Source organism: Cydia pomonella, chromosome 14, assembly GCF_033807575.1.
Source record: "Cydia pomonella isolate Wapato2018A chromosome 14, ilCydPomo1, whole genome shotgun sequence".
In the NCBI taxonomy this organism is placed as follows: Eukaryota; Metazoa; Arthropoda; class Insecta; order Lepidoptera; family Tortricidae; genus Cydia; species Cydia pomonella.
This window is the reverse complement of record NC_084716.1, coordinates 1,454,162-1,468,924: the sequence shown is the minus strand read 5'-3', so window position 1 is coordinate 1,468,924 and position 14,763 is coordinate 1,454,162. Positions and strand designations below refer to the sequence as shown.

The 14,763-nt window shown below is 37.2% G+C and overlaps 1 protein-coding gene across 16 annotated transcripts in view; it reads right to left on the bottom strand.

Annotated features, from left to right (window-relative positions):
- LOC133524685 (neurobeachin) overlaps positions 1-14,763 on the bottom strand; it is a 963,862-nt gene that overhangs the window by 81,188 nt on the left and 867,911 nt on the right. For all 16 annotated transcript variants that reach the window (XM_061860799.1, XM_061860801.1, XM_061860790.1 and 13 more), the window contains one exon: positions 45-162. In XM_061860799.1, coding sequence (XP_061716783.1) covers positions 45-162 — 118 coding nt within the window. The remainder of the gene's footprint in view (positions 1-44; positions 163-14,763) is intronic.

Here is a 14,763-nt window from a genome sequence, read left to right as displayed (position 1 = left end):
TCTATGTAAATGTTCGCAGTATTCTAGTAACTACAGTAACTTACTTCTGCTGGCGAGGAACATTTCTATGGCTACGTTCTGCAGCAGGTAGCGGCGCGAGAAGATGGCACGGATCTCACTGAAGTACCATTTTCCGTGAAGGTGCTCGCAGTATTTTAGAACCTGTAACAACAATATAAAGAGATTAGCATTCGAAAGAAACATAAGAATTCCTCTCACGGATAATATATCAACGTTTCCAAGTACACAAATGAAAGTCTGATAGACGGTGCGAGAATTCGCATGAAAGTTTAGTTGCTTTGTCAACTACTGAGGCAGAGTACGTCGTATGTCGTATTCAACGCCCTGACGTGATAAAGTGGCAACATGGTTGTATTTTTATCAACTGTCACTATGCCTGTCACTTTCGCACTTACATACTTGTTAGAACGTGACAGGCATGGTGACAAGCGATAAATATGCGACCGTGCTTAACCCGCAGAAAAACGGGTTTCAATATCACAAAATATTTTATTCAATATTTTGATTATTTTATCAAATATTTTGATTTATGTTTTTAAGGTAGTCACACTACTATGTACCTATAAATTATAAACTGAAATAGATGATTAAAGACAAAGTGACGAAGCCGTCCGATCCGGCCTTCACCACTGGAGGCCTCCGTCACTTTTTATTTAGGATAGGTATGACATCTATTTCAGTTTCCATAATAACTTTTTCACCTTTATTGTCACCTACTTACAATGACATGTCCAACCAAACAGCCCTGCAATACCTGTCATGAACATGACGGGACCAAACTTGACGTTGTCCAAGCCCGTTATTGCGCACATAAATAACGCTAACGAACTCTTTACGACACCTTTACGACGACACGACGTCTCGATTAGTATGAACTGTAACATTTTTAACGCATAATTGGTGGACCTTATTGTCTTGGTAATAAAGTTTAAGTACTGTCAGTTAACAGAGTAAACAGTCCCAGGGAAAGACGGGAATTCTGTGTTTCTGAGAAAATGAGGAGATGTTGAACGTTATAATACGTTTTATGTCTTTATTTTAGAATGGAATACGACGTTATAAAATGTTTTTCGAATTTAATTGTTCTTAACCATGGACAGACAAAACTCGGAGCGAAGTCGAATATTTTAATTAATTTCCTATTTTAATTTTTTTCTATTATTGAGTCGGTGTTATGTTCTGGTCTGTCCAGTCTTCTATCTTCTCTTAAACCACTTAAGATTGATATTATTGGATTGGCAGCAACTATATCCTGAATCCTGATGCATATCATGCGCATAAAATCTGGTAAACTAATTTCACGTTTCTTCCAAAGTTTGAAGTTGTGCGCGGATTTAAATATGTCCGGTACTCATCGCCACGTCTACGCGTTCCTCTATCTTGTTTTCGTACCAAATAGACAAACAAAACAGCATCTCCATATCCATTCAAAGTGTAACATGACCAGTCTTTTGTAATTCAGCTGACAATTATAAACAAAACATCCCTCCGGTACCCCAGCTCTAATCATGAGGGTAACAACTAACAACAATGCAGATGCATCCCTATAATGCTCAAATAGATGATGCGAGAATTTGCATGCGAATTCGATACATTGCGGACTACTAAAGTACAAGCAATACAATCGATCGATCAAACACGGTAATGTAATGAAATTGCATCGTTCTGTAACCGACTAAATCCAATCTAACTGCACTAATGCGCCCATTGTATGAATTGTGCAACACAGATTGATGGATTGAGTACGAATGATTCATTGTATTTTGGCAGTGGTCGTGGATTCATTCATCGGGTTGTCTATTAGGAGGCGTGATTGGTTTAAGTAGGTTGGTGATTGAATGAATTTTTGGTACTATTTAAGTTGATAAATAATTGTTGTTGATTAGTTTCGTAATGGGTGAGACAAAAATGCCAGTACTTAGCGAAACCTGTATAGATTATAGTTTTTAAATGGTCTTATAACAGGCTAGACGTTGGAAATTAATTTCGATGGACGTCTTCCCGGTAAGGTACGGTCCAAAAGACAGACAAATTAAAGAAGGTAAAGAAGCTTTCTCATAGCCAAAATACGAATTAAACTTTGTTTTGTCTTATACACATTTGAATCGCAATAAAACTTCTCAAATAATGGGTCCCAGCAGATCCCTTTCTCTGCCTACCAGGGCCCCATAAAGGGCGTCGGGTGTAAACGTCCGGTCCAATTGTAACGCAATTTGTCAAGCCCACCCTCTGTGTGTTCCTATTGATGTGTAAGCGCATATTTTACATGTTCAGCGCCAGTGTAAAATGATCTAGATTTAAATAACAAAGCTTCCGTGAGACTAGGACATATTAAACTAAAACGTGGATGTTACTCATATAAGTACTAACTTATGAAGAATTTTAATGAACACCTCTACTTTAACTTACTTTGTACCTATTTCACCTAACCTTGTTACAAAAATGAAAGCAAAACATGTCACGCTATTCTCGACTAAAAAAACTGCGCTAACTAATGTGCGCTATGTGTGTACCAGAGTCGTAAAATAACAGTTTCGCAATATCACAGTCTAAAACTACCGGACTTTCTGAATTCCAAAATTAAATCATCAGAGTAGGAAAATGCCAGATTAGGTCACAAGCGTCGCAAAATGCCAGATTCGTCAGAATCATGAGCTCTTTCGATCCTAATAGGAGATAAAGTGTCCTAGGATGTTTATTTCCATTTGTCATAGATTTGTATGACGGTAACGAAATGGAAGGAACGAAAAATGTATGAAAATTTTGGAACACTTTTTTTGTCTTTAGGAGACAGAGAATGAGCTCGTGGTTCTGAGTAGAAATAAAACGCCAACATAAAAATTTACAAACCTACAAAAACTGTGGTCTACAGCATTCAATAAACGGCCCTCGTATAGTGGTTACTTTGAGCTATTGGAATGGCATAGCATTAACCGCTCATCTCGCGCTGCTGCCCTAATACGAGTGCTGTTTGTTTACGATTCGGAAACTATGAGGGGAAGGGAGGAAAATAAATAAAAACACTACATCAAAATCACAAAAGAGCAGGCTAGCAATGATTTTCGTTGTTGATTGTATTAGGGTGATTTTTGATGAAAATCTGCAAGTGTTTTTAAATACGCTTATAATGAATGGGTTATACCGTCTAAACTCCGTATACTTCGTATAGCCATAGAAAAGATAATAAGCACAATAACAACAAGTACAAAAACTAAAAAAAAATTGAAAAATTCAGTGACGAAGAAGTTGGCTTTAAATTGGGTTATAACATTCATTAACTTAGGTTCAAAAAAGTGCACTTTCAATTCGAGGGATTGCTCCCTTGAATTAAATACATACCAATTAATATAAATGTGAAAGTAGTCTGTCTGTTCTGTTACCACTTCCGATTAGGTAATATGGAATTTGGTATGGAGATATTTTCAGGCCCAAGAAAGACATAAGTAGAATAGTTTTTATCAATAATAATCATCATCAGTCATCCCAAACCGACGAAATCACGGGCAATGTTACAAATAAAAAATTATGATGTGTTATGATCTACCCTAATCGGAACATACACAGGACTTCACACACATCCGCGACTTTACCCCTTACCACGTGCCTTCTAATAAGTTCCCATAGTTACCGAAGCACAATATTCGAGCTCACGATCTCACCAGGCTTGATAGAGCACGGCAGATACGCCTCACGCGGGGATTACTGCAGATCATGTTGATATAATACCACGGGAGTTTTGGGTGCGGGAAGAATGTAGTGTATAACTTACGGCTCGATTCGAAGAATGAGATACGATAACAATAAATTCTGCGGTGGCAGCATGGTTCCATTTTTATCACTTGTCACTATGCCCGTCACTTTCGCGCTTACATACTTGTTAGAACGTGACATTCATGGTGACAAATGATTAAGAGCTACCATCTTGGCCCTGCTGGTTTAGATAAGTTCTCATTTAGATATCGTTTATGTCGTATAATTGACAGAAGCAGCTCGATTCGGGCAACCAATGTCACTATGACGTTAGAAATATCGTAGATAGATCTTATTGGGATCACAGCGGAATCGAAATAAACGTCAATTTTGACATGTCGTTTAGTTATCGATCTTTTAAAAATCTTTCCAAGATCTTATACGTATCTCAATCATTCTTCGAATCGGGCCGTTTGTTTATTGCCAACAAGTTACCAAACTTTGAATTAAAAATACATAGTATGCCCTTAAAATGTTTATAATATCAGTTTTTTTCATCCCTGCACCAAAAAATAAGAATTATAGCCATATCCCGGGGTATGGACATAATGCTTATTTATTCAAGATCGTCTCTTAGTAGATTCCGCAAGTTGCGATCTGTCTTGAAGTGGTTGATTTTATGAAATGATTAAGACAAAACACATTGGCAGATGATTGACAGGATTTTGTAAAATAAGGGTTTAGGCTTTAAATAAGTTTTTGGCAAAAATCTAATTTTTGTTACAAGCTTTTATCGCTGACTGTACTTTTTTTTAGACAGGCAACTAATACTCATCGAGCTAATTCTAAAAATCCCAAACATAATTAGGTTGCGTTGTTTTATCACAGAGTTCCTATGGCCACCTCCTGTCTCCATCATCAGATCAGCTCGATGGTACCATAATAATGCATTGTCACCCGACTTACATATGCATGCATGCAAAATTTCAGCTCAATCGGAAACCGGGAAGTAGATCAAATTTAACTTGCAAGATTTGATCACAAACCGACAGACAACGGGACAGGTGAAACTAAATAAAAGCTTGTAAAACACTTTTTTTTTTGTTATTTCATAGTTTTTCGGTGTTTCGATAACATACTAAAAAATCATGAAAATGGAAAATATTTAGAAGTGGCGAAACGTTTTCCCTTTTTTTATGGACGATCAGGTGGTATAGTTCCCTCTTAAACAAAGGTGACAAGTTACGCCAGTTGGCTCTTATGGGTGCTCTGTGTTTTAATCATAGCAAAAATTTAATAATTAATATTATTATTTATAATATAATGTTTGACGACCATGATGAGAAGATGAACATACTTCACGAATTTACCAAATTTATAGTGTAATTTTTCATCGTGAAATAAACAAATCTAAATCATAATCCATCTATGTGAAATGAAATTTAAAACCCTCCTATCTACAAAAAGGTCTGTCAAAGTTTACTTTAAAGGGGGCCTAGTTAAAGTTATACTTTCAAATTGTCAGTTTTTATCCCTATTGTTTACATGTAGCGTACAATGGTACAACATGGCTTGATTTGAAACATGATCTTTATGCATGTGAACATGCGCAACATAGCTCGACTCGTGCAGCGCAATCAATAACAACAGAAGATTGAATAGCCACAGTTAGAGAACGCGAATTAGAGCTACGAGTATATTAGTTTCGGGAAATTAGCTTATCACTAGCGAATGCTCCTCCCGGTACTGAGTTTGTATGGCGAGAACCGGGAATTCCCGATTCCGGTACTGTATATGTATAGGAAACCAGTACCGGGAGCACTCCCTACTTATCACCCTGGCAGTGGCGTAGTGTTCATAGAGCTAGATTCGCCTTGCTTTATTGGAGGAAGTTGAGTATCATATCATGCAAATATTCAAGAAAAGACAGGAAAATCTTTTGGCGGCTTGCCCAATAGGAATTTTCAATGCGCCACCAACTTTCTCAATTACCTGTCAAACTTGACCTTATCCGAAGCTGGTTTTCATAGTAAGAAATGTTTCGTTATTATTCCAATTGTTTACATACACAAATCACCATTTGGAGCATGATCTAGATGCATGCAAACATTGTATGCGGTATCCGTTACAATCAATAACACCAGGAGATAATGAACAGCCACGGTTAGGGAACGAATCGGAACAGTGCTGCTAACGGCTGCTGGTCATGCCATCGGTACAGTGTAAATATAAACCGTACACCACTCATAGACAATTAATCTTGTTGAACCCATTTTAAAGTTTTTCTACAAGAGCTAAGTTCAACTGCGTTTACAATGTTTACATACAACACAAATACTCTTTATTGCACCTCGATACAGAACCAATACAAAGAATACAGCACATTAAGAAGGGTTAAACAACAGGCGGCATAAGTTGCATACAGCTTAGTTGCTTAGCTCGTAATGAAGATTGAAATGAATATAATTGGGATCCTAATTGATTCATTAAGATCACAATTATATTTCGTCGGTTTCGTCAGCTTTAGCTCAGAAGTCCCTGCTGTACAGGGTATGGACCTCCTTCATTGAACCATACAGTTAAAACTACATATACTTAGGAAGTTATTTACTGCTATAGAGTCTGTCTGAGAGAGATGTCTTTGAATTAATTCGCAGATGCTCATGGGTTTTCTTACGATAATTTTCCTTCGCCGAAAAGCAATTGGTACTCAGTTTCTTTGAAACTTATTTGCACAAGTCAGAATTCAAATTAATCCCTAGTTTGGAAGCCACTTGTCTTACTGCTCAGCCACCATCCCTAGCATCAAGTTAAAATACTGTTGATGCCTAAACCGTGGTCGGCGCGGGAGCATGCGAAACAGCACGTGCGCAATGGAGGGTTTTTCATACCTGCCTGATTTATCTCGCTTTTCTGGAGTTTTGATTAATCGTACTGCATTAGCTATCTGAGACGCCTACCTACTCTAATTTATTGTGATTGTGGGGTATAGATAACAATAGGTACAATACTTTTATGCTCCCAATAATAAAAATACATTTAAAAATAGAACTACTAATGTGAACTACGGGTGGTATATTGTTAAAAAGAAATCTACTCAAGATAATTTTGGGTAGATGCATATTTGGTTTGGCAAGTTTTGTTACTGATATTTTGTAGTTACTTAATCTACGTTCATATATCGAGAGAGGCTACCCCTCTGGAATACATTTTTTTATGTCCAGACTAGACCTCAAAGTGGCAATACCGCAGTCAAAAATGTGTTATGTACCGATTTATGGCGAAAGAATGATTTCGAAAAACATTTAATTATCTCTGAAACTAGGCCAAATCCAGAAAATTTTATATGACATTTTAGTTTCTAAATATTATCAGGAATGCACCGTTAAAATCTCTCGCAATGCTCACGGGCACCTTGTATATATATAATATAATAAACCCAATGCAAATAGAGTCATTTGAGTCGTGCAATCTTCAGCCGTTATTTAGTTTTTAGACAAGCGAGTGGAGGCCAAATAGTCCTAAATAAGGCGTTTCTAGACCAGAGTCTGAAATTCGATTCGATTCTGCGCTGTCCAAGTAAATGTAGATTTCAGAAAGCCTATCTATTCTAAAACAGCGCCGAATCGAGACAAATAGCAAAAAAATATGCCAGTGCCCAAACCTCCCATTAGGTCTTCAAGCCATTCCTTCATTTAACAATAGGCTCCATATAGTTACTTACTCTGTTGCAGCGAACAATCCCCTGGCTAACAATCCGCACAATGCTAACCCCTAGAGGGCCTACCGCGAAAAACGAAAATCGTAATTTCCTTAGCTGTCTCTCTTCCATATTCGCGCAACAGAGAGGTAGCTAACGAAATTTCGATTTTCGTTTTTTGCGGTAGGCGCTCTGGACACAGGCGCAGGCGCAGCGATGCTATCTCGGCCGTAAATATATCTACGTTGACGGTGACAAGTCCCGCCATTAAAAACTTGGCGTAAACAGTTAACTGACAAAATGTAACCCTTATTGCAAAGCTATAAGTCCCATCATTGGTTAGTTATTATTTATATTAGTACTGTCCACAACGGCAGGTGGTCGATTGGTTTAGATATGTAAGCAATTAATGGAAGGAAATATTTTTTGCGCGAACAATTGAATTGTATCAATTAGTCTTACTGAAAATGTCATCGCAGTTATTAGCAGTCTTGGGGTACATAATAAATTGATCAGGTAGCTACTGTTTATTAACGTACTTTGGATAGAAATGTGTATTATAATCAAGATACCATATTAAATAAACTTACTAACAATAACCACACACACACACACACACACACACACACACACACACACACACACACACACACACACACACACGCACACACACACTTATACACATGACACGTTTCGTGTTATTATATTATAAATCTTAATTTACGGAGATTTTTTTGTTTGTTACTAAAGGTAAAAATAATTTATGTTTGTTTTAACTTTTTGTTTCTCGATCTTTTCTTTTTTTGACATCACTGTAAACTGTACCTCTGTAAATTCCATTCACCACCGTTTCTTTTTCAATTGTTTACTCTAAATAATTGTTTATTATTATTTTCAATTGTAGTATTTTTTTTTACTTGTACACCGTATTATGTCCACCACAGGACAGGCTATGCCTAGTGTGGGGGCCAGCATAAATGTAATACTGTTATTATTTTATTTCGGAAATAAAATATTTGTATTTGTATTATGATTTTTAGTTTATATGTGTTACTGACATGGACAGTAAATCTAATATAAAACCTCGGCCACAATGTAAATGTCACGTTGTAGCAAAACAATAGAAACATTCAACATAAAACAATTTAAAATAAACGGACAGACAGACGGACATGACGAATCTATAAGGGTTCCGTTTTTTGCCATTTGGCTACGGAACCCTAAAAAGGTTACTTATATGACCAATACAAAGTAGGTAATTCTTATATGAGTCTCAAGCACGTCAAAAATTTACCTCGCCTGTAAGGTTGCGTAAGAATTAGCTTATATTAGATTCCTTTAACTTTGCGATGTCTATAGAAAAGAGGCGACCGAGTTACACATTATAAAATGTGTATGACCCATTAGTAGATTTCAGCATAAATGTATTATGATGGCTAGGCACATTACATACTGATTGCACGTTTTGCCTTTATTTGGCAAAAAAATATGTTTAACATTTTTTGCAAACATTTCTGTAGGTAATTGTCAGAGCTTACAAGAATAACTAATGTCACACGTTGCCTTACGGGGCACCATTATTATTTAGGTTGTTTTTTTACTCATAATATGGGAGAAAGGTGTCGCAATATTAAGTCGTATTCTTATCAAAATGAAATACAACCACGACTTTAAAATTAAGCACTGTCCACCATACAGGGCGTTGAAACCAGAAAAAAAAACTTCATGCTATTAATCAGTTTTGTCGACGTTACACAAGGTGTGTACGATAACTACCATCACGGTTAACTGACCTTTCGTATACCTTATTGCAATGACATAGAGTCTATTGATGGTAAACTAATAATTGCTGTTTAGTACGTACCAGCGAATTGTCGCCGAATAGTTTTATGCCACAATAATGACCGTCTACTTTCCATAACTCGTATCTCGCTTTACCGTTCTACAGCAAATGCAGCTTTACTGTTTATCAAATAGAGTTTAGAATTTGTTAAGTGGTAGGTAAGTTTTATGAGGTTTTGAATAATTTATAATAGATAACAGTTATCAGCGCGTGTAGGAAAGGTGTTGAATTAATTAAACTAATCGTGTCCGTCCCTTTTATGGGCCTAATTAAAGTCCTCTGCACAACAGGGGCAAGGGATTTTTTATAAATGTTAATATTTATGGGTTGGGGAGGGCACGTGGCGTTGACAAAATATAAAATGATATCGAAGTTAAGGGTCGAACGAGTACTTATTTGTAAATACGTTTCAGAAAGAAATTTTATTTAGCTTGCAATGTTTGTATGTATGTTTTTTCGGGTCAAATCTTGCAATTACTCGATTGAGCTGAAACTTCACATACATATAAGTAAGTTAGGTGACAATGACAATGTAATATTATGGTACCAACGAGCGGATCTCGTGATGGACACTATGATAAAACGCAACTTCATTGTGTTTGGGTTTGTTGGAATTGTATCGATGAGTAGTAGTTGACTGTTCAAGTAAAGCACAGGCGGCGATAGAACTTGTATTAAATATGATTTTTTTGACAAAAATCTCAACAAATTTGAGACTGTATTTTGGAGAGATACCTGTGCAATATAAGCACTGTGATTTCTTTTCAAGTTAGAAATAGGGGAGTATTTTTACAAAACAACTGAAGTTTAATTAGGTAGGCATTCTCTACTTGCTACATTTACAAATTATAGTGGGCATGTTGAGCTCATTTGAAAACGTGGCTTAAATTAGAAGTCTTAAACATTATTAAAATTAATACAAGATTAAACGTAGCTTGGAATTAGCACGCCCCGCTTGGCCGCCCGACCGAATCCGAACATTCCCTGTTCACATATTAAACGTCGCAAAACTAAAACAAATTTAAGCGCTTTCCAGATGAAATTTACGTTTAATTTACACAAAAGGGCACATCTCAAAAAAACGTCATTAAAATTACAACCTTTCTCCTTACAACACACGTCACACATTTCAACGGCACATTCTTAGTTTCAGATCCTTTTTGGTGAACTACGTCAAATGAAGACGCAAATGAAGTAACGCTCTGCGCGCGTCTATACCGTGTCGAGAACATGATTTACATCACACTGGAGTATAGACCTTATAATGTTGAATTAAGGCTGAAAGTAATGGGTAATGTAGTTGGCAGGGAAGTCTAAATCAGGACAGAGGAAGGTCTAATTAAAAGTCCATACATCACGACGGCGCCCGCTACGCGCAGTTTACTATTTTTTCTCGCGCTAGTTCGGAACGACATGCTTTCATTAAGATTAAATTCATGCGTTCTATGTGATCTTTAGGGGATGGATTTTTCAAAAAAATCCTAATCCTAATCAAAGCGGGAGGGTTCAAAAAATGTTGCACAACTTACTAAAGTGTAAATACTACCGATATTTATATAAAAAGTGCATTAAATTAAATAATAATCTTGAAGTCAAAGTTTTATGCTAAATTTGTCAAACATTCTTTAGTTGCTGTAACTACAGAACATGTATTTGAAGTTTAATTCCGTTTAAACTGTGGTGTTTCTTCCGTCACTGTCAACGTCGTGGCCCAAGATTCTAACAGATGGCGTTAGCATTTCCTACGTCGCGCTTACGGAGTTCCGAATGTCAGTTACAATAAATAAAACTCCTAATGTCCTAGTCAACGCTCATCGGATTTCGGTCGCCAGGCATAACACTCGCCTGTAGAGATCATTCTCTCGGTACTACAAACCCTTACTCAAGTTTAATCAATCGGGTGTGGCACAAATTCACAGGAATTCTACTGTGAGACTCGCAGTAGAATCACTGACGTTGTCTATAGGAATCGTATCTCCTAAATCTATACATAATAGTGGTGCCGTCGACTTTGCATACCGCACGTGGTACGTGGTAGCGACCACCGTTTATCATCCCGCAGGGCTAATAAATCCCCTGTCATCGCTATTCCAGGACGGGCCCGTTTCATTCGCCGACTTTCAGGGTTCCTTAAACAAGCGGAATGATCGCCGCAGCCGGAAGCGTTAATGGGTAGCAAGACATGCGCTTATGAGAGGACAGATGCCGTCTAAATCATACAAGACCGTCCAGGCTCCAGGAGTCCAGGCAGGCCTTGGCTTGACCACTAGGTAGAGTTAGTCCCACGTGGGTAATTGTCAGGTCCCTCAAACATAAGTAACGACCTAGAATATAGAACCCAAAAGTGTAAGTACAACTGTATAAGTACTTCGGCCAAGTATAGAAGTACCAACAGATAACTTAGAAAAGGTTATAATTTTCCTTTACTACAAATGTGAATGGTGAAGTAACCAACCAGGTATCTAACGAGATACCGGAGATACAGATGCCGACGTCACAGGGCCTCACAAGCTTTCCATGCGCTGGATAAGCAATATATTATATTATATATTGCAATGCTTCCTAGGAGGATCTTCATTGGTTGTTTCTTAATCTTTAATTTTTTATTTAGCGTTCGTAAACTAATTAAGCAACAAAAATTCAGGGCAAAAACAGATGGAAACGGAGGATCGAAACCCTAAGGCGTAAGAGTTCTACTCGCACTTGACAAAATTATTTTCCTATTCACCTTTCATCAATAAATCCTATGTCCCAAAAACTATATCCCCCCATTTTCTACATACCAGCGTCACCGCGATAAAAGAATTCCAACTATTTTATTTAGTACCAATTAGTTTATCAAAGAGATTACTCGAAATCGTAATAAGTTGTATTTTTTTAGAACATGCGGTGTGACATGTCAGAGAGATGGAAACAAGTCGGTAATAAAAGTGACTAAACGATAGGTATCGTATTTTTTGTGGCGTACTCGCAAATTTATTGTACTGAATTATGATTAGGCAAAAAGATGTGTTAGCTAATCGGAAGAGCACGTGAGCATTTTTATTTATTATAAGGTAGGTTACGTTGAGTGGCGGTAGAAGGAGGTATCAGGGATTTTCTAGTCATAGTAATTATATTTAAAAACCCTAAATCGATGCCTAGAGGATAAGAATGTTACTCCTACTGTGTTATTGTAGATCAAAGTCCCGTCCAAGTCCACCAAACTTTATTATTGTTAGTTTAAGTTATTAGTTATGTACCTATCCAGCTCAGAATTATCGTGTGAGTACCTATTTTCACTTTTTTACTTTTTTTTTGTCTGGGAACGATGATTATTGTGTTTTAGTACTTAAACTTTGGTACCGATATGTTCAAAATCGCGACTTGTTATTGAAATATATGTCCAGTGAGAGAACATACACACATTTTGTCCATTAAGGACATTATGGTTATTTTTGTTATGAAATTAACTAGCTGAGCTGATTGAGTGCCCAATAAGATCTCATCTACATTATTTAAAGTTCAAATAAAACTGTTTCCATCAAGTCCATTATTTAACCAAATGAAATTTTTTAATTGTTGATCCTTTTGCTAACTATGAAATGGCATTCTTGTAAATTAAATTGTACCTAATCTCTTGTAGTGGCACTTTTTGCAAAAAAGTCCTTTGAGCATGTTTGTGAATTACCTATCTGTTCTCTTCCCCGGTACTTAAACAAATTGACACATGTCACAACTGACGTTAGATCCGTTTCCTGCAGATGGCGCTGCAGCACGTGCGTCTCGTTTCACGCTCGCTCGCGAGATAATCGAACGCGACGCGCGTCGTGCTCGTTTTGTATGGCGGTGGCGTCTGTGCGCGTTTAATAGGAGACAGATTAATAAGGAACAGAACAAATAATACATACGTACCTATAACATTTTTACTTTTTAAATAAACCGTTACGAATTCGTTCTCTTTTCCCCCTCACTTGTGGAGTAGTCTTTTGAATGATATATGTATAGAACACGAAGATAAAGAACAAACCATTTATAGCCACACAAAAAATAAGGTAGGAGTTATGTGGGTTAAATAATTTTATACTCGTATAGAAATACTAAGAAAGAATATATAACACTGGTACATGACTGGATTAATTAATCAAACCAACCAGTCCCAAGTGGACTAAGGGCCGATTTTTCAGTTACCGTTGAACTCGTCTGATAACTATTGCAACGAGTTATGAGAATGACACATGAGAATTGTGTTATCAATGGAATAATCCTATCCGTCTGTTTAACAGATGGGGGCCGAAAAATCGGCAGTAAAAATTATACTTTGTTTAACTCCTCCTTTCGGTATTATCAAATCTCATCCTGTTCATTCATTCGAGTCTGGAGTCTGTTACCTATTTGTGTAGCCTAAAGGTATTGCAGCAATGTTAGGGTTGTAGAAACCTACGTATTGATTATGTAAGTAAATTTCGAACATTTATAGAGAACGAATGACAATACCTACCGACCTCATGAATATGTCCGTTTTTGTTAAGATAATTTCTTGTTCAAATAATGCTTAAATAAAAAATAAATAAATAGGATAAACGAACTAAAAGTACCAGGACGACATCATCCCAAACAGATAAGGCGTGTTCTCAGGTTTATGGCTTATCGGTCGATAACGTTCCGACACGGCAGTTAACTGGCTCGTTAACGTTAACTAGCCGTAATCTTTTCATTGTAAACACATCGTAAAATTTGTTGCTACTAAGTATTTTTTGGTTTTACTTCTGTGTTGTTATATGGAGGATCCTGAAAGGACGATGCCACGAGTCGGGTCAAGCATTTGCAATGACAAACTGTATCAATGTCATAATTAATATTAAATTTCTATGAAAATATGGCGTTTATAAAGTCTGTTCAGAGTTATAAACGTTTTAAGCAGAAAGGCGTATTGACCATTGACCGTGAAAAAAAGTATGCAAACAATGAACAAGTTGCAGGGGTGAGAAATCGTATTGAACGTGAGCTTATTAAGCCGGTTTCACTGTAGGTATCCGGCATTGTTTAAGCCGCTAAACTAAGATATTCGCAATAAATTCCCAAGGGCTTATTAAGATATCCTCCTCTTTATGCATCCGTTCGCTAATGAAACAAAAAACTGTAAAAATACGCATTCCGTACGGAGAAACAAAGAAGCTATCTTATCTGAAATCTTTATAATAATTATTGCGGCGTTCTGAACGTCTCAATCGCGAGCGCAATCCGGGCCCAATTACCGCGAGCGGCGACCTAAAATATCTTTAAAAAAAACTATAAATAAAAAATTAAATGATCTGTGCAACCCTAACAATCCTTAGACGCATTGACTCCTTCATTCTTCATCCCTAAGGTTCAAAATCGCACGTAAATATAATGTGTACTTAGGCCGTAAATTTTCCGACTGGGAGCTCATGAATGGGCGGAGCTTAACCCCTCCAAAAGCGCGGGTGGGGAGGTAGGGCGGTCAGTAGTACTCCAACGGTGGGGGGTGACAGATGTCCGTCGGCGC